The following is a 19,102-nucleotide window of genomic DNA, read 5'->3' on the forward strand; positions in this document are numbered from 1 at the left end:
GAAGCTGGAGTGTAAAAGAAATTCAACTATGATATCTGTACTTTACAGGGTGTTAATATGTATACCTTCTGTCCAAACAACATCTGTTTCATGTTTACTGCGTTGTGTCTTAAGGCTGTTTTCCTTATTATCTGATAAACATTTGAGTTGTAAGTCATTGTTAGAGGTAATATTGTTTTTGAAAATATGCAAATTTTAGCTAGGGTATACATTGTCATTTTAAGGCTATATAGAGGTACTTATATTAAAATGTGGTATAAGAAGCTTGGATAAAAATTTGTAGCAATTATAATTTTTGTTTATTCCATTAAGATATTTGAGCATGCATCTTAAAAGTTGTGGTCATGGAAAAAAAAAAGTTGTGATCATGGTATGTACAGTTGAACTTTTAACCTCTTATTAATCCATATGTAGTTTTTGTTTTTGAAGCACAGTTGAAAACGAGCTTTAAAATTGTGAGCTGTAATAGAGAATTGCATACCTAATAAATAATTAATTTACAACAAATATCTAATGTATATTTCCCAAGAAATATTACAGGCACCACAGAGGCTTTCTGAGTTAAGCCTTTACTATCAAATCTCTCCCCTTGTCCCTTAAGTGGAAAATGCTAATTAAAGTAGCTTTTAATTGTTACGCTTTTTAATAGCTGTTTTTTAAATTGTGGAAAGGAGAGTCAACATGGGCAGGTAACAGTTAACAAAGTAATTATTAATATCATGTATTCCAAAAGGTAATTTGTAAGTTAATTATTTGGCAAATATGTTTCCCCCCCCCCCCCCCACCCCCCATGACAAACCTATTCTTAACTGGTGGGTAAAGTCTAAGGCTAGCCTGTAAAAAGCTGATTTTACCTGTATGCTTAACTCTACTGTTGATTTGGGTTTTGAGTTTTTAGTTGAGAAAGAGTAGATTGGCTAGGAATTGATTCTATGAATATTTGAAATTTTCACAGTCTATCTTGGAAGGTTTTCCCACATTCTAGTGCACTTCATTAGAATTCTGCAGTTTGAGAGCTGGAAAGAATAGAGAAAGTAGAGATCAACTATGAAAGAAGCAGCAGAGCCAGGGAATTGTTAGCAGAGTGACCCAGGCTTTCTGGGCTTCTGGTTTTCTCTACTCCTCCTTTTTCTGAGTGGTTGGCAAGTTCTGTCTTCTTTGCAAATTCATCGCTTTTGTTTATGTTTTCAAATGAAGCCTCTGTAGAATTTCATTATTTACAATGGATAAAAACTGCAGCAATACTTATTGACATGTAGGGATTTTGGAAAGGGCCAGAGACTTGCTGGGGCTCTTCCGCAGGGCATAGTATTCCTAGGACCCCAGGGAGAAAACCACTGCTGGGCATGGTCTACTCAGCCCTTTCCCGCCCCAGATTGTTCCTTATCCAGAATTACCGGGTCACCTCACTCTCCAATCAAAATGCCATTCTGGCCAAGTTTAGGAAGGAAACTAGGATTGAACTCATTCACGTCATTGTGTAAATAACTGATCTTCATTTCCCAAAGTGCATTCAGATTTCATAATTGAATCATATTACTGCAAGGGAATCTTGTAGTGTTGAACCATCTACATGAAGTGAAAATGTTGGCCATGTTGGAATATTTAGGTCATTTATAAATTTTTTGCTTATGAGTTGGAAACTGCTTAGCTTGTTAAAAGTTTTGGATAAAGACAGATTTTTCCTGGATATGTTTCAGTTTAAAGTTTTGAGAAGCTTTTATTGCTTTCCAATAGGTTGTTTTTGAATTAAAAAAGCATAAATTAGGGGCAGCTGGGTGACACAGCGGTTAAGCATCTGCCTTTGGCTCAGGGCGTGATCATCCCGGCATTATGGGATCGAGCCCCACGTCAGGCTCCTCCGCTAGGAGCCTGCTTCTTCCTCTCCCACTCCCCCTGCTTGTGTTCCCTCTCTCGCTGGCTGTCTCTGTCTCTGTCGAATAAATAAATAAAATCTTTAAAAAAAAAAGCATAAATTAATTTTGAAGACTTGAGGGGAGAATTATACATTCTGGCTTTTAAGATTCTTCTAAGAACCAGGTTAATATAACGGAAATTCATATGTAAACCAAGTCATTTGTTAATGCAAAATGTTCTCATTACTAAGAATTCAATTAAGTTGAATTTTTTTAATAAAAATTTTTTTTGTAGTGACATGTTTGATATTAATGATTAATTTTATATCTCCCAAACAGAAGACAGGCAGGAACAGTCATAGTAGTGATTTGATTAGTTTTGGGAAGTCATGACAAAGGAGACTTGAGACACAGAGTATAAATAGTATAGACGTTATCCTCTGTAATAACTTATTTTATTCCAGATGATAAAAGTTTTAAACTTGTATGATTCTAACATAATGTGGTGCATGTCACATTTCTCTTCCAAACATACAGTGTTTAAATGAACGTCAGAGCTCAGTGACCCACTTATACACACATTAAAGATAGGCTGCAGATTTCCTAGTGTCTAAGCCTGTGTGGTATCACAAGTAAGAAAACTAAAATCCAGCAGCTAAAAATTGCTCAAGCATTTTGCCGTTCTATAAAAATTCATTCGTGCTACGTAACTTGTTTTTTTTAAAGCCATTTTCGTTCTCAAAGTTTTGTGAACCACACTTAACTTTTTCTCTTTGCTTGTTTTTGTTTCTTTAGTTACACATTTTCACACATATAAATTGTTTTGCTAGTTTTGTAGCACATTCTTAATTGTAAAATAGTGTTATAGAAAGCTTAAGAAAGAGACTAACCATTTAAAAAAATAATTATACAGATCCACTAACCTTGAGAAAACGCTTTCCAGTAATTTGATTTAACTGTAATCTTTCAATTCCTGGTTAATGTATATTTCTTCTGTTAACCACCTAATTCCCCATAAACAATAACCCAGCAACCTATATGCATGAACCCACAAAAGAGTGTGGTTGCGTGGGAATGTGGAAAATTGGTTCACTTTTCAAAATCCTATAAGAAAATTAACTTTATATATTCCAATATAATGCAACTTACGACTTTTTTCTGTTTAAATTAGGGCTTTTATATCTATAATGCAAACCTTTTGCCAGGTACAGTGATTGATGAGCTGGGGAAATGATAAAAAGATATAAAATAGTTATTCTGCATTCCAGTTTTTAATAAAGAATACATTTCTGTTTTTTTTTTTTTTTAACTGTTTTACTTAAAATAGAAAGCAGGCTTTTTGTTTTGGCCTACCTTTATGTAAAGGGAAAAAAATTACTTTGTAGTAAAACTACATAACAGAAAAAGTCAAGAGAACAAATTATTTTGTAGTAAAGGTAAGATAACGGAAAAAGAGAAGAGGGTTAATATTGCTGTTGAATTCTGTAGTTCTATGGTGAAAGGAATGGAAGGAAGGTAGGTCAATAATAATTACAATTAAGATGACAAAAAAACATTCTGTGTTTTTTTGCCTCCAAAGAATTGGATATGTAGAATGAGATTGCTTGGTAAGGGTCTGTTCTATTTGCCATGGACTGTCTAGCTTAAATGCAGGCTGAAGTACCCATCAGGTCTCAAGGATATGGCACAGAGCCTGGTCTAGAGAAACCTTTGTGTACTAAGTATTCATAGTAGTCATCTCCCCTCCACCCCCCTTCTTTCTCTCTCTCTTTTTGGGCAGATGTTATTTTTGCTACATTTGCTATTTTAACCTGTCAGTTAAAAAATAATTACTATGTCAGTATGGCTGGCGGCTCATATAGGAAAAATATGCTGTCTCTTAATCAAAGGTGATTACAGTTTTTTCCTGTCTGTAAATGTGCTTGTTGTGTAACGAGAATGCATTAGTCTCAGCCTGATGTACGAAATGAAAGGCAGCAAGAAGCAGCACCATTGTTATTACTCCAGGCGTGTCTAATGAATCGTGTTTCCATGTTCTCTCGGTCACGCCGAAGAGTGCCCTCAGCCAGGGCTAAGCCTCCTGTAAAATGCTCTTTAAGATTATTGTAGCAAGAACAGAAATGCTTGGTGAGTGGGGGTTGGGAGAGAAAGCCAACCAGACAGCTGCATTTCAAACAGTTACAGCTGCAAGGATTACTCACTGTAATAGCAGTGACAGACAACTGTTTGAGCTTTAGTGTAAAAGGCAATTTGGGGACTTGCCCTGTGAGAATTTTAGTAGTGGTGGTGGTGGTGGTGGTGGTAGTAGTAGTAGTAGTAGTAGTAGTAGTGGCGGCGGTGTGTGTATGTTTATAAAATGTTTATTTGGTGGTATTAATGATTTAAACTAAATGTTCTAACTGAACTGCGTATCTGGATTTCTTTCTCAAAATTTAATTCTGTCTTGTGGTGATTCCTGTTCTAAGAATGTTGATCTTTCTTGTAATTTCTGAGCATGTAGCTTTTTTTTTTTTAAAAGCATGTAGCTGTTCAATAAATAATAGCCTTTTTTAAAAAAAATCTGCAAGCACAAAGTGGTACAGAAGAAAACAATCTAGCAACCAAAGATAACTTAATTTTGATGGCTGTCCTTCAGGACTTTGTTTATGTTTATTATATAACAAAATTAAGAGCATATTGATAGCTTTAAAAAGTAAAAAGTAAGAGTTTTTTAAAAATCTCTGAAAGGAGTAGCAAATGGGGGCAAGCGTGGTTCTTAGAAGTCAGTAACAGCCTTTGTGCAAGATTTTTTTTTCCCCACTGTGTAGCTAGTAAAGAAACATTGCTGCCTGACTGTTTTCTGTGGCAATTGTCTTTTGAAGGTCTTGTTCAATTTATCTAGAAATTTAGTTTTATGGTCTCCTTCAATTTAAAGTTTAGTAGCTTTACATGGAGTCCTGTGATCCATTGAAATGCTAACTTGGGTCATGTCTCAACTGCTACAATGCTGTGTAGAAACCGTCATTAAAATTCTGGTTATCCTGCAACTGGCAGAGAACTCATGCTGTTAGAGGTTCCTTAGTAAAACATTATACTATTAAAAATTTGAATCACAAATGGTAGCTACACCTGTGGTGAACATAGCATAACATAGAGAAATTGAATTACTATGTTGTACACTTGAAACTAATGTAACATTGTGTGTCAACTATACTCAAATTTAAAAAAATTAGAAAAAAATTTGAATCACAACTGTGCTTCTGTCCAATGAATATTAACAATATTTGTGATTCTTTAAAGTTGCAAGTAGGTCAAAACAAATGGAATATTTTGATCTATATCTTCTATTCTAATTCTTATTTAATTGATTAATTGACATTGGGAAAGTTAAAATCCATTGTCAGTATAGATTTGTTAAGTGATACCAAATATTCTACACCCACAAGTAATTCAAGGAAATCGGAGCTCTAAGTAGGTTGAATTTAATATAAGTCCATTTAGTTATTAATGACTTTAAATATAGATTTTGCAAGGCAATCGATGGCAGCATAACTGTGATCAATCGTGTTGTATGTAATTGGATTTTTTATGGGTATAATGCTATTTTCAGAATTAATGTAGCATTATGCACCTTTGTTACTCAATTTTTTATTGTCAATTTTAAGAAAGTAGATACTTCAGAATTCTCTCTGTATTTATCTTTAAAGCATTTCATTTGATGCAACCCATAAAATTAAATTGATAAATGTTTCATTATGCTATCTGCTTAATGCAATTCTTAGGTGACTTAACAGTTTAAAGCAGTTAAAAAAAATAAAGCGGTTAAAAAAACTAGTATGCTTTATAAATTGCAGATAAAGGTAGAAAACAAAGGCAGTGGGCAAATTATAAATCCTGCATTCAGAGCTGTGATATCCTTAGCATTTTGTCACTGAAATCTACCTGGGAAGTAATCTCCTTGTTTCGTGTCCCTTGCTTTAATCTATTTGTATTTCTGGAGTTTGGAGCAAAATTTGATTTTCAGTAATTTTAATGGCTGAATAAGGAGTGCCATCCCTGAAAGTGCCCCTCCCCCCTCCAATATTTGCAATGGCCAATGTGGTTACTGAACTCAATGTTCTGGATAATAGGTTTCATTAGTTTTGATGCCTGAGGTAAAAAAGCAGTAGGTGGGAGTAAGAAGTGTTTTTGATGTCTAGACGTTCATTTCAGCTGTTGCTGCAATATGATACATTAAAAGGAAATATGTATCATAGCTCAGAGGAAATATGTATTCTTTGAAAGTAATTCTGCTTTTAAACTGTGTAAGGCAGGGTGACCTAAATTCTAAAAGCATGAGCTTGAATTTCTTCAAGGTTTCACAATTTTTATGCTCCTCCCTACCTGATTCCATTCTCCCTCCTCCCACTTTTACCCCTTCAAGTAAAGTATGTCAGTTTCATTTGTTGAATTGGAAGGGATATCTTTCCAAGATCTCTGCTGGGAAACAAAAATCATTGAAGTATATGCTGCTTTGATATTTTGCCATATTGACTTTTTTCTGTACCTTTTATATGGCTTTTCTTTCAGAGAATCTTATTAATTCTGCAAGGAGCCATGTTTCTCAAAGTTGAAAGAAGTTATATTACAGTTTGTGAAGATTTTGAAAAATTATTTGGGCACTAAGTAATAATTACTATTTAAAATTTCCTTTCTAAAACACTCTCCTGCTCAATGAAAAAACATATAGTACTTTTGCAGTTTAAATATTTGATTATGAGGATTAGTAATATTAAAAAATGTTGAATAACAGCAATGTAAACAAATTCTGATTATAGCTTTTACAACTTAAGTGAGATAACTTACTGCCAAAATAGTTTTTCTTTGTAAATAGGCAGCTGTGGTGCTACTTAGTTTTATTTTTCTGTTTTAGCTTGGCTGTAATCGATCATATAACAACAGGAGAATGTTTTAATTCAGGAATTCTTTGTTTTGGTTGAATCTTGCCACTCATTTATTGTATACACATTTTAGGTCTTTTGGTGCTTTCTTTTCTGAGACTAACAAACTTTTAGAAAAATTCTTCCATTACATCTAAGTAGATTTATAGATCGTCATCTACAGAAATAATCTTATTGCTACTTTATATTCTTAAAGAATTAATAAGTGGTTAAATGTAAACTGGAAAAATAGAATTAGAAAGGCTCTTTCTTTCTTTCTTTCTTTCTTTCTTTCTTTCTTTCTTTCTTCCTTTTTAAGATGGAGACAGTATACCTTGGGGAGATTGTAGGTTTCATGAAGATGGGGTTCAGCACCTGTAGGCTCTCTTGTAAATTTCCTGGTGATGCTTTTTCTTCTCAGTTCACCTTGGAAGGGAGATAGAGAATTAAGTAGTGAATGTATCTCCCTTCATTTATAGAAACTTAATTTAGACTAACTAGTAACCTGGTCCATGTCTCTCCCCCACACTCCCCTTACTTCCTGAAGAATCTAAGTATCAAGCAAATGGAATGTTAGTTTAAATTTCACTTTGGGAGGAAGGTATCTCAGAAAAAAATAGTTTAAAAAAGCTAAAGTGTGATTTTCTCTGATTTTATCATGGAGTTGTTTAAGTAGATTACAGAAGCAATTTCAATTTTGTTTAACCTTTGAAAAAATTACCTGCAGCTATTTAGAAAACATTAATTTAAGGTGCAAATTGTGGATCCAAGGGGAAATTTGACTTCAGTGTGGAAGGTTGCCTTTCTAGCTAGCATTAAGAATAAAAGAGGCAGATAGGATGGGTTAACGTAATACTATCCCTATGGGGAAGTGTGGTATAGTGTAAGGAGCATGGGTGTAAGAGTCAGAAAACTTGGACTTGAATCTCATCTTTGCCACTAATCCTCTTAACTGGATATAAGGAGATTTTAGATTGAGGCTGAATCCAATGAAACTTGAAAGGTATGTGCACATCTAATATTAGGTCAACTCAGCACATGTTTATAGATATCTGATATATTCTAGTCACTACAGCTATGAAAATAAATTGCTTCCCCTTGAGTTTAATTAATGTGATAATTTGTATATTTACTGTTCATAAAAAGTAGATATAAAATACATTTGATCCTGTTAGCTTCTGAATATAGCTACATATGACTCTAGATTCTTGGATTTATTAGTTGTGTGACCTTGGGCAAGTTTAAGATCTTTAAGCCTTAGTTTTCTTATTTATAAAATGGAGATTAGAATAAACTGTATTGGTCAGAATTCTTAGTTGCAAACTAAGAAGAGGAGTTGATTAAAAGAATGTTGAGTGTTCACAGAACTATTTGTCTGTGGATCAGTGCTGCACACTTGGTTTGATGAGAACACTGTGCCATCACCCCTGATACTAGATGCTGCAGTACCTCTGCTACTTTAGCATCAGAAACTTGATCTGACAGCCTCTCTCTCTAGTGGTGACAGAAATACCTATGTCTACTCTCTTCTGTGTCACTACATCCAGAGTCAAAGGTGTGGTGCAGGAGCATCTAGTGGACTTAAGCATATATGTCCTTGTCCATATTGCAGGAGAGGATGGAAGAGAGCATCTCTTTTCAGCTCTTGTTAGGGGTGACTGTATTTGACACCCAGCAGAACTTACGAAGTAGGCAATTCCCAGTGATAAGAAGAAGTCAGATACTGAGTGGCTGAAGTGAATGCCACATGTCCTTTACTCTGTATCATAGCATTGTGGTGAAAGCGTTCTCCCCACCCCCCATTTATAGGTAGTGCTCGATTCAAAGCTTGGCACATAGAATAAAGCTTCAGAAATTTAGACAGGTTGTTTCCTAGGTAGAACATCAGCCTTGACTAGAACTTATTTTATCTTACTGTTATTTTAAAATAAAGGACCTTTTTTTTTTCTTCAATGTTTGATAGCTGTACTGCAAAGGATTTAAAGTTGTTGTTGTCTTATAGTGGTTTTCAAAATCTATATTAGCTTTTTGAGAGCATTCCTAATTTCTAGCCTGGTGCTTGAGGCATAACATAGCCAAGAACTGTGGGCCAGTGTGTGTTGGCCAAATATCTGTTAGATTCCAAAAAGGCTATTCTAGAATTTTTTTAAAAAAGATTTTATTTATTTATTTGACAGAGGTAGAGACAGCCAGCGAGAGAGGGAACACAAGCAGGTGGAGTGGGAGAGGAAGAAGCAGGCTCATAGCGGAGGAGCCTGATGTGGGGCTCGATCCCATAACACCGGGATCACGCCCTGAGCCTAAGGCAGACGCTTAACCGCTGTGCCACCCAGGCGCCCCGCTATTCTAGAATTTAACTTGTGTTGACATTTTAGAGATTCATCGAAATGTCCATTGCTCTTGTATTTCTGGAAGTTTTGCCCATGGAGTAGATAAGAAAGTTTGGTCTGACTTTTGTTCCTTTCTATAAGTATGCTTGTTATATAAAATTTTTGTAATTTAAAAGTGTAGCAAAACAATGCATTATCCTTAAATGCATGGCCTAATTGATATTATTTACTAGAGGGGTTATCCTTGATTACAGTGGTTGACTTCCAATAAATTATTGACTACTCTTACATCTTTAATATATAAGATGAAATTTAGATGTTCATATGAAGTCCAAATACTGTGCCCTTGTAAATGACCTCTGCTGACTTATATTCTAAATTTTACTGGTTAGTTTATAGGATAATTTATAATTTTCTGTTGTTTCTTAAGCTTTAGTATACTTAAACAAGACTTTAGTCTGATTTGTTTTGCTTTGTGTTACTACTTTCTTCTCAGCCTTCTATTAAATTGGTGCCTAAACTTTACATAAATTTATATAATAAAAAGTAAATTTATGAGAATTATCGTATAAAAAGTAATATTTATAAGGGTATTTTTCAGACTTTCAGTATCTGAAAAATTTTTGAGAAATGTTTTAGAGAAATATTTGTTTTCTTTGTATTATTTGCAGTATTTAAAACGAAGTACTTAATACAGTTTGTATTATAAGGGTGGACCACTCTAGTCTGTAGTCTCTTGTGGGTGAAACTGTTTTTTGCGTTTTGTTTTTTTTTGCTTTTAATAATTTGTGAATGAAGGTTAACCAAATAAATCATATCGTTTGGATAAAAACAATCACGTTCAGTGTACATAGGTTTAGAGTGGGAGTCCTTCTGATTCATATCCTGTTCTCATTTTCAACACTAAAAATATAAAAAAAAATCAATGTAAGTGTATTCATAATGGCATAGGTTCAGAAGAAGCTGTGTCTAGTAGTAAAATGAGTTTATGTAGAGCAGTAAAAGATTGTAGGTTCTACTGTTTTTAGTGTATAGTTCTTTTTTTTTTTTTTTAAGATTTTATTTATTTATTCGACAGAGATAGAGACAGCCAGCGAGAGAGGGAACATAAGCAGGGGGAGTGGGAGAGGAAGAAGCAGGCTCATAGCGGAGAAGCCTGATGTGGGGCTCGATCCCAGAACGCTGGGATCACGCCCTGAGCTGAAGGCAGACGCTTAACGACTGAGCCACCCAGGCGCCCCAGTTTTTAGTGTATAGTTCTACAAGTTTTGCCAAATGTACACAGTTATGTATAACCACCACCACAATCAAGATGTAGAACAGTTCCATGATCCCCCAAATTTCCCATGCCCCTTTGTTATCAACAACTCCCATTCTAGGGATAGGAATGGGAATCCATTGAACAGTTTACATTACCTTAAATTTGCCTTTGCGAGAATGCCCTATGAATGAATCATAAAGCATGTGGCTTTTTGAGTTTGATGGCTTTTTTTCACCTAGCATGATATTCATCCATGTTTTAAGTGTATCAGTTCCTTTTCTTTCTTTCCTTCCTCCTTCTCCCTCCCTCCCTCTCTCTCTTTCTCTCCCTCTCTCTCTTTCCCTCTCTCTCTTTCTTTCTTTCTTTCTTTCTTTCTTTCTTTCTTTCTTTCTTTCTTTCTTTCTTTCTTTCTTTCTTTCTTTCTCGGACTTATTTATTAGAGCGAGAGAGAGAAAGCACTGAGGGGCGTGTGAGCTAGGGTATGGACAGAGGGACAGGGAGGGAGAGAATCTTTAAGCAGACTCCCAGCCGAGCACAGATCCCTACACAGGGCTGATACCAGGGTCCTGAGATCATGACCTGAGCTGAAATCAAAAGCCGGCCACTTAACTGACGGAGCTACCCAGGTGCCTTTTATTTCTGAATAGTATCCCAGTGTATGGATTGTCTACTGTTTGTTCTTTCCCCAGTTGAGGGACTTTTGGGTGGTTTCCATTCCCCGGCATTTTTGGAAAAACAACAACAACAACAAACCAGCTATAAATATTTGCTGCAGTTTTTCATGTGGACACAAATTCTTATTCTACTTGAACACACACACACACACACACACACACACGATGGATATTGCTGGGCTGTATGGCAAGTGTATGTTTAACTTCAGAAAAAAATGACAAAGTCACCTTTTCCAAAGCGGCTGTACTATTTTTGCATTCCTGTCAGCAGTACATGACCATTGCGATTACTCTGTATGCTCACTAGCACTTAATATGTTCAGTTTTTCTTTTAAGCCATTCTAATATATGATACTGTGATTTTAATTTGTATCTCCTTAATGACTGGTGATGTTTTGAGCATCTCTTCATGTTTTTATGTGCCATTTATGTATCTTCTTTGGTGAAATGTTTGTTCAGATCTATTGTCCATTATCTAAAATGTTTTTTTCCCCCTTGGTGTTGAGTATTGAGATTTTTAAAGAAGAGTATCATATTGTAAATACAAGTTCTTGTCAGATATGTGATTTGTAACTGCTTATCCTTCATCTGTGGCTTGACTTTTTTGTAGCTGAACATAACTTTTCTGTGTTTTTTTTTGAAAAGCAGAGTTCTTTATTTTGATGAAGCCCTATTGAATAATTTCATTATGGATCATGGTCTTGGTGTCATATCTAAGAAATCTTTGCTAACCTAAACTTTATATAAAGATTTTCTTATGTTTTTGAAATTTTTATAGTTTTAGGTTTTGCATTTTGGGGTTTATATTTCTATATGGTATGGCCTATGATTTGAAGCTCATTTATTCATATTCATTTATTTCAGCACCATTTGTTGAAAAGACTGTTCTTTCTCCACTGAATTACCTTTGTACCATTTTTGGAAGTCGATTGACCATATGTTTGTGGGTCTGTTTGTGGACTCTTTGTTCTGGTCTGTTGTTCTATATATCTGTTCTATCTCTAGTACCACACTATCTTGTCAATTCTAGTTCTGTAGTAAATCTGGAAATCAGGTGGTGTAAGTCTCCTAGCTATATTTTTCTTTTACCACATTATTTTGGGTATTCTAGTTCCCTTTGCTTTGTCATATAAATGCAGTTTTTCTCTTTCTATAGAAAATCCTGCAGAGATTTTTGATTATAATTCAATTGACTCTATAGATTCATTTTAGAAGAATTGACATCTTGACAATAACTTTTTCTGTCCGTGATCAATATATACCTCTACATTTGTTTATGTCTTTTTTATTTCATTTATCATTATCACAGTTTTTAGCATTTGGATCTTGCACATAATTTGTAAGTTTTATATCCAAGGACTTCATGGGTTTTGGTGCTATTAAAAATGATTATCTTAAAAAAATGCAATTTCTTACTCATAATAGTATATAGGAATATGATTTTTCTTGTTAATGTTGGTTTTAGTATTCTCTGTTCTAGCTAAACTCATTTTTAGATCTACTAGCTTTTTTTCTGTTGATTCTGTAGGATTTTCTAATAGTCATGTCATCTGTGAATAGAGATGTTGTATTTCTTCTATTCCAGTTAGTATGCCGGTATTTTTTTTTTTTTTTCTTGCCTTATTGTATTGGCTGACACCTCCACTAAAATAGGAGTTGTGAAAGCAGACATCCATTCCCCCTGATATTAGGGGGAAAATATTAAGTCTTTTGATATTAAATATGATATTAGTTGTAGGTTTTTTGTGATTGTTCTTTTAAGAATTTTTTTGAAGGGAAAAAATCAGTTCTACAGTCTGTTTTAAAATTGTTGAAATCATGATAAAATTATAATGGTATCTAAAAATTGCAGTTGGCATTGCTCAAACTTGTTTAGTATTCCACATTGTGTGATTGGACAGCTGTAACACCTAAACATTTCAGATAAAGTATTTCAGGACCATTTGAGGAAGAAATAGAGAGTTATGGTTGTTGTCTGGGGGCGCCCGGGTGGCTCAGTTGTTAAGCATCTGTCTTGGGCTCAGGGCGTGATCCCAGTGTTCTGGAATCGAGCCTGCTTCTTCCTCTCCCACTCTCGCTGGCTGTCTCTCTCTGTCAAATAAATAAAATCTTAAAAAAAAAAAAAACACAACATTTCAGATAAAGTATTTCAGGGCCATTTGAGGAAGAAATAGAGAGTTATGGTTGTTGTCTGAGAACTTTGACGTCTTCTGTTAAGGTCAGAGTAGCACTAGCCTTAAAAAATGATATCATGAGGAAGCAATTAGACTTGAATATGAAGTATTCTATAAGATACCTAACTGGTTTTGTCATTAAGTTAATGGCATGTTGGAAAAAAGGTGAGCTGTTATAGAGTAAGGAGACTTAAGAGATATGACAAGGGAGGCCATTGACCTTGTTTAAGTTCTGATTTGATGTATACCAAACTATGTACTTTATATCAAGAAGAACAAAAAGAAAAAGCAGGGTGGTTGAAGCAGATGACAAAGTGTTGATAATTTGGTTTAGAAATTTATTGGTCCTGTTACTTTAAAGTATGTTTGAAGATTTTAATTAATAATTTATATATACATTTTTGAAGATTTTATTTTTTTATCTGTCAGAGAGAGAGAGAGTGCACACAAGCAGGGGGAGTGGCAGGCAGAGGGGGAAGCAAGCTCCCCACCAAGCAGGGAGCCTGACGTGGGACTTGATCCCAGGACCCTGGGATCATGACCTGAGCCAAAGTCAGACACCCAACCGACTGAGCCATCCAGGCATCCTAGTAATTTTTTTTTTTTTTTTTATTTTAAACAACGTGCAGAATAGGTGTCACCAACTTGGAAAAAAATCTTGGAAAGAAGAGTGGAACTCTTCACAAATGCTGCATCACCAGCACTCTTTATGACACAAGAGACTGTTATGTAGAAAAACACTGACACTAGTGACCAAGTTGAAATGTGATTCAGAAGAGTCACACACTGAATGCTGATGACGTTTTAGGAATTTTAACCTTTTTTGTTTGGGGGGGCTTATATTGTCCGTTTATCTATGTACAGTAATGATATTTGAAAAACATATCAATAGGGCGCCTGGGTGGCTCAGTCAGTTAAGCCTCCACTCCTGGTTTTGGCTCAGGTCATGATTTCAGGATCATGGGATCCAGCTCAGCTTTGGGTCCCGTGCTCAGCAGGAAGTCTGATGCTCTGCTTCTCTTTCCCTCTCTCTCTGCCCCTCCCCCCTGCTTGCTCGCTCAATCTCTCTCTCTCTCTCTCAAATAAACAAATCTTAAAAAAAGAAAAACATGTCAATCTTTAAATAATTGTACATAAAATCCTAAGTGATAAGAACCATGTTATAGTTTAATTGGCAGCTTACCTCCACCCCTTCACCTCCAGTGATGTATAAAAAAATTGTGTTTCTTAAAATTGATGGTGTCTTACAGCCAGTGAGACACATTAGGAAGAAAAGCAAATTAATATGGGGTGTTCATTTTATTGAAATGTTAGCTCTCTTTCTCACCCAGGAAAAGCTCTCCCCAGAAGATAAATGTGTGATAACACAGATTCATGACACCTTCATTCAGAGGATTGTAGAAAACTTTTGGTTGGTTTGTCTTGAACAGAGGCAATCTGTTGCTAGCAGGAATGTTTGTTTATTTGCTGTACTTTATTTCCATTTCTTTAGTGATGAATAATGTTTCTGACGGAGGTTGCTTTGGGTAAATTTGGTAAATCATGGTTAGCCACATAGGCAGGAAAATAAAAACCTATCTGACATACCAAAAATAAAATTATCCAGTTTTATCATTTAAAAAAAGTCCTATAGATAAAACCCATGATTGTAAATACACTTTTTCTAATTCTGTGTGACTAGAGAATATGGAGATGCATTTTGAGATGTCTTTTGGTATGGTAAAAGCATTACAAATGCATTGTGGATTTAACGTGTGTTTTAATCCTCTGTCAAAATTTTCTCTGGTGAGTGCTTTTGTCAAGATAACAAGTAAAAGGTAGAGAAAATTTTCTTCTGCAAATGTCGCTTCCGTCCTTCCAATTTTTTGCTATCTTGAACTGAACTAATATAATTTAAAAGGAAATTAGGTGTCTTCTCTAGGGTGTTTTATATCCTTTTATATATGAAAAGAATGTTAGGAATGCATGGGGCATTGTTAGACTATTGGATTCTCTTGGTGTTAGAGTTACTTGTGACTCAGTGTTATATTTCCAAGGCAAATACCTTTTTTTCCAAAATGTCAAATATTAATGAAATTATGAGTTTAGGAAATAAATTTGGTTTTGTATTAAGATTTAATTTCCTGGCATTTCCCCTAAAATCATGTCCTTAAAATCCTATTGAGATACTGCCTTTAGAATATTTAAGGAAATTTGAGTAACTGACGTTTTTGAATATTTTCTCGTTTTAGTTTTTCCTCTAAAAATACAGATGCTAACCTTAGCTTTAGTTTGTCACATTTTGTTATCTTTAGATAGAATTTTAACAAAATTTGTCTTTGTGGCGCTGTTAGGTGGAAAGATTAATTTGAGAATTTAAAATGATTTCAAATTTTGAAGAGTCGGGTTGGAAAGTCTTTTGCTGGAGAGGGGTTGTACCATGCTTATATTCTGAAGACTTTAAAATTGAGACATGTTAGTTCCTTCTGTACGTAGGATTTTTTTTTATGACTTTAGGCAAGTATTTGACTTCCTTTCTCAGTTTCAGCATGAGATCATTCATTTCAATGAATTCTTTAACTTTGCTTTAGAGAAATGTTTTGAAAGTTAATTTTTATTTGGACGCCTTTCTTACTAGTTCAATTTTTTGTTTTGTTTCGCTTTTTTCAGTTGTGGAAGAAGGACTTTGGGAAAATGGCCTTTCCTATGAGTGTCGGACACTGCTCTTCAAAGCGATCCACAATCTGTTAGAAAGGTAAGAGAAGGAACAGCATCACAGTTCTTTTGAGACACTCAGGTGTAATGCTGGACAGTCCCAGGTTTTCCTGTAATTCTCAAAATGCTTTCACATACAATTTTATGAAGATAAAATTCTATAAATCTCATTTCTTTTATATTGATATAATTTCAACCTTAGAGAAGTTTCAGGAATAACACAAAAGAACTTCATATATCCTTTTACTCAGATTCACCAATAGTTTTTCTTTTACCCGGTTTGCTTCATACTCTGTGTGATTGCTTGCCCTTTTACTCTTAACATGTGTATTTTAAATTTATTTCCTGAGCCACTCAAGAGTCATTTGCGCACTTGAGATTGTTCTTTCTTTAACCCCTAAGTGTTTAGGTGTACATTTCCTAAGGACAAGGATATTTTCTCATGTAAGCACTGTACAATTATGAAAATTAGGAAATCTAGCATTGATAAAATGCCATTATCTAATCTGTAGTTCAGCTCAGATGTTATCAGTGTGCCAGTTATGTCCTTGATATCTTAAACCCCTTTCCCCCAAGATCCAATCCATGATCATACATTTTAGTTTTCATGTCTCTTTAAATTTAGAAGTGTTCCTTAGCCTTTCTTTTTCTTTCTTGACATTGACATTTTGAATGAGTTCAGGCCATATGTTTTATATAATGTCCCTCAATTTGAGATAGATTCTTCATGATTAGATTTAGGTTATGTGTGTTGTAGTGATACCACAGAAGGGATGTTGTGTCCTTCTTAGTATGTCAAAGCAGGAGGCCTATGATTTCTGTGTCAGTGATATTAACATTGTTGATCACTTGTTTGAAGTGGTGTTTCGTCAGATTTCTACACTGTAAATTAGTAAGTACATGTTAATTGTGACCTTTGTTAATTCTGTCTTTGTAATTATTAAGTAATTTGTGGCCAGATACAATGAGATTGTGTAATTATCCTGTTACCACGTTTTGACTCATGTTTTATCTTCTATTGTCTAAATCAGTTAGTAGAGTTATGGCTGTAATGTTAATTTTCAAATGTCACCTTTCTCTTTGCTTTCATTGTTTGACATTCTTTTTGTAAGGAAGAGCTTTTCATTTTCTCATGTACACATGCATGTATGTTTTTAATCTCCCGTAATCTTTTTAGCTATATAAATTTGGGGAAATGGGTTTCTGTTTTATTCAATGGATTATACTTCATTACTACCATCATTTATTTTGTTGTGTAAATTCTTCCAGATTTGGCCAGGGGAAGCCCCTTCATGATGGCTTCTCTGGCCTTTTGACCTGTCATTGTTCTTGTGCTTCCTTACTTTATGGCATAACAGTATATTCCTGGATCGGATAGCATCTTAAGGGGAAAAACAGATGAGCAAGAATGTGTTAATTAAGAACTTCTATGGGAAAAACTTTTTTCACTTCTCTTTTTGAGTCTTTATTTGGTACTTTGAGGTGATCAAAGTTGAAAGGACATTCTGGTACCATTCAGTTCCTTATCCAAGCTGTTAGTTATGGTGATGTCACTACAGTGTTAATGCTTAGGGGACCTAAGCTGCAGTTGATAAGTTGTCACCATTTAAGTCACTCAAAAAGACCTTTCCCACCAAATTTATCCTTTTCATTCTGAACTTCAGTTTCTACCTCTGTGCTTTGGAGTGGACCTAGAAGTCATCCATCTGTTACTAAGGTAGTATATTTTAGAAGCATTGATTTTTGAGAGTTGAGTACTCTTAAATATGTCAAATATTTGATAATTCTCTCTCCCACTGCAAAATAAAACAAAAGTACACACAAAGTCCCTTTAGGAAAATGTGGAAACTTGACTGTTTCTATAATCCGATGCCATAACAAAGCTCCTGTTATCTGTAAAATAAAGTACCGCACCTTTAAAGCCTTTTTTTTTTTTTTAAGATTTTATTTATTTATTTGACAGAGCACACAAGAAGGAGAGCAGCAGAGGGAGAGGGAGAAGCAGGCTCTCTGCTGAGCAGGGAGTCCGATGGGGGCTCGATTCCAGGACCCTGGGATCATGACCTGAGCTGAAGGCAGACGCTTAACCAACTGAACCACCCACGGCCTCCCTAAATATAGTCTTTTTGATGTAAATTTGTAATGTATGTGGAACAAAACACATATTTTAAAAAATAGCTCACTGTGTTTTTTTTAAAATTTTTTCAGAAAAAATAATTTATGGTTGAACTGTATTCTTTTCAGTGTTTTGTGATTTAAATGGAAGAAAATTAGAAGAACAGAAATACCGGGAGAGAAGAAAAATGCAGATAATTCATTTATTCTTTGCTCATGAATTCCAAATCTGTGATGAAAACTTAAGTTCAGGGGCGCCTTGGGTGTCTCAGTTGGTTGAGGGTCTGTCTTCGGCTCAGGTCATGATCCCAGGGTCCTGGGATCGAGCCCCATGTTGGCCTCCCTGCTCACGGGGGAGCCTGCTTTTCCCCCTGCTCATGTGTGCGAGTGTACGCACGTGCACTTACGTATACGCGCTTTCTTTCAGACAGATAGATAGATAGATAGATAGATAAATAAATAAATAAATAAATAAATAAATAAAGTCTTTTAAAAAACTCCTGAAGTTCAGGTTGAGTTATTTGATAGGAAAGTTAATTGTGACATATGCAGTGTGTCATAGAATAAAGCTTCGGATGGTTCTAAAGAACTTGGGGTTAGACCTTGGTTTGATTTTACAGTCTTTTGCTTGGACAGTTACCCTAACCTCACCAAGCCTGAGTAAACACCTTTAAATTAAGTATCAGATACTGTGCACCTTGCGTTTTTGTTAGATGATGTATGCTGCATAATACTTGACCTATTGTTACTGTTCAAGAATTTTTAATTCCTTTCCCCATAAATTTATTACTTTTCATACTTTGATTTGAATCCTCTTATAAGACTTTATTTTGAAATAAAACAGTATTTCTCTTAGAAAATAATTAATAATCAAGCTGTTTAGCTCCCTTACTACAATTAGAATGGACAAGTTGAGACTTTCTTGAAAAATTGTAATAATTCCTTTGTCTTTCAAAGTAATGTTCTCTTTTCACCAAACTTAGCTGTGTTGCATGTGTGAAAATTACTCTGCTTGTGAGGCAAGGAATCATTTTAAATGGTTTGTTTTTAGCTCTATTTATTGTCACCAGAAACTGGCTTGGCTAACACATGCTTGCCCT

General features: G+C 35.0%; 1 protein-coding gene across 2 annotated transcripts in view; it reads left to right on the forward strand.

Annotated features, from left to right (window-relative positions):
- The window catches only part of MED13L (mediator complex subunit 13L), a 294,657-nt gene that overhangs the window by 131,851 nt on the left and 143,704 nt on the right, over nucleotides 1-19,102 (forward strand). For both annotated transcript variants that reach the window (XM_040619888.1, XM_040619889.1), the window contains exon 3: nucleotides 15,843-15,927. In XM_040619888.1, the coding sequence (XP_040475822.1) occupies nucleotides 15,843-15,927 (85 nt within the window). The remainder of the gene's footprint in view (nucleotides 1-15,842; nucleotides 15,928-19,102) is intronic.

The sequence above is a fragment of the Ursus maritimus genome, unplaced genomic scaffold (genome assembly GCF_017311325.1).
Source record: "Ursus maritimus isolate PB19 unplaced genomic scaffold, ASM1731132v1 scaffold_33, whole genome shotgun sequence".
Classification (NCBI taxonomy): domain Eukaryota; kingdom Metazoa; phylum Chordata; class Mammalia; order Carnivora; family Ursidae; genus Ursus; species Ursus maritimus.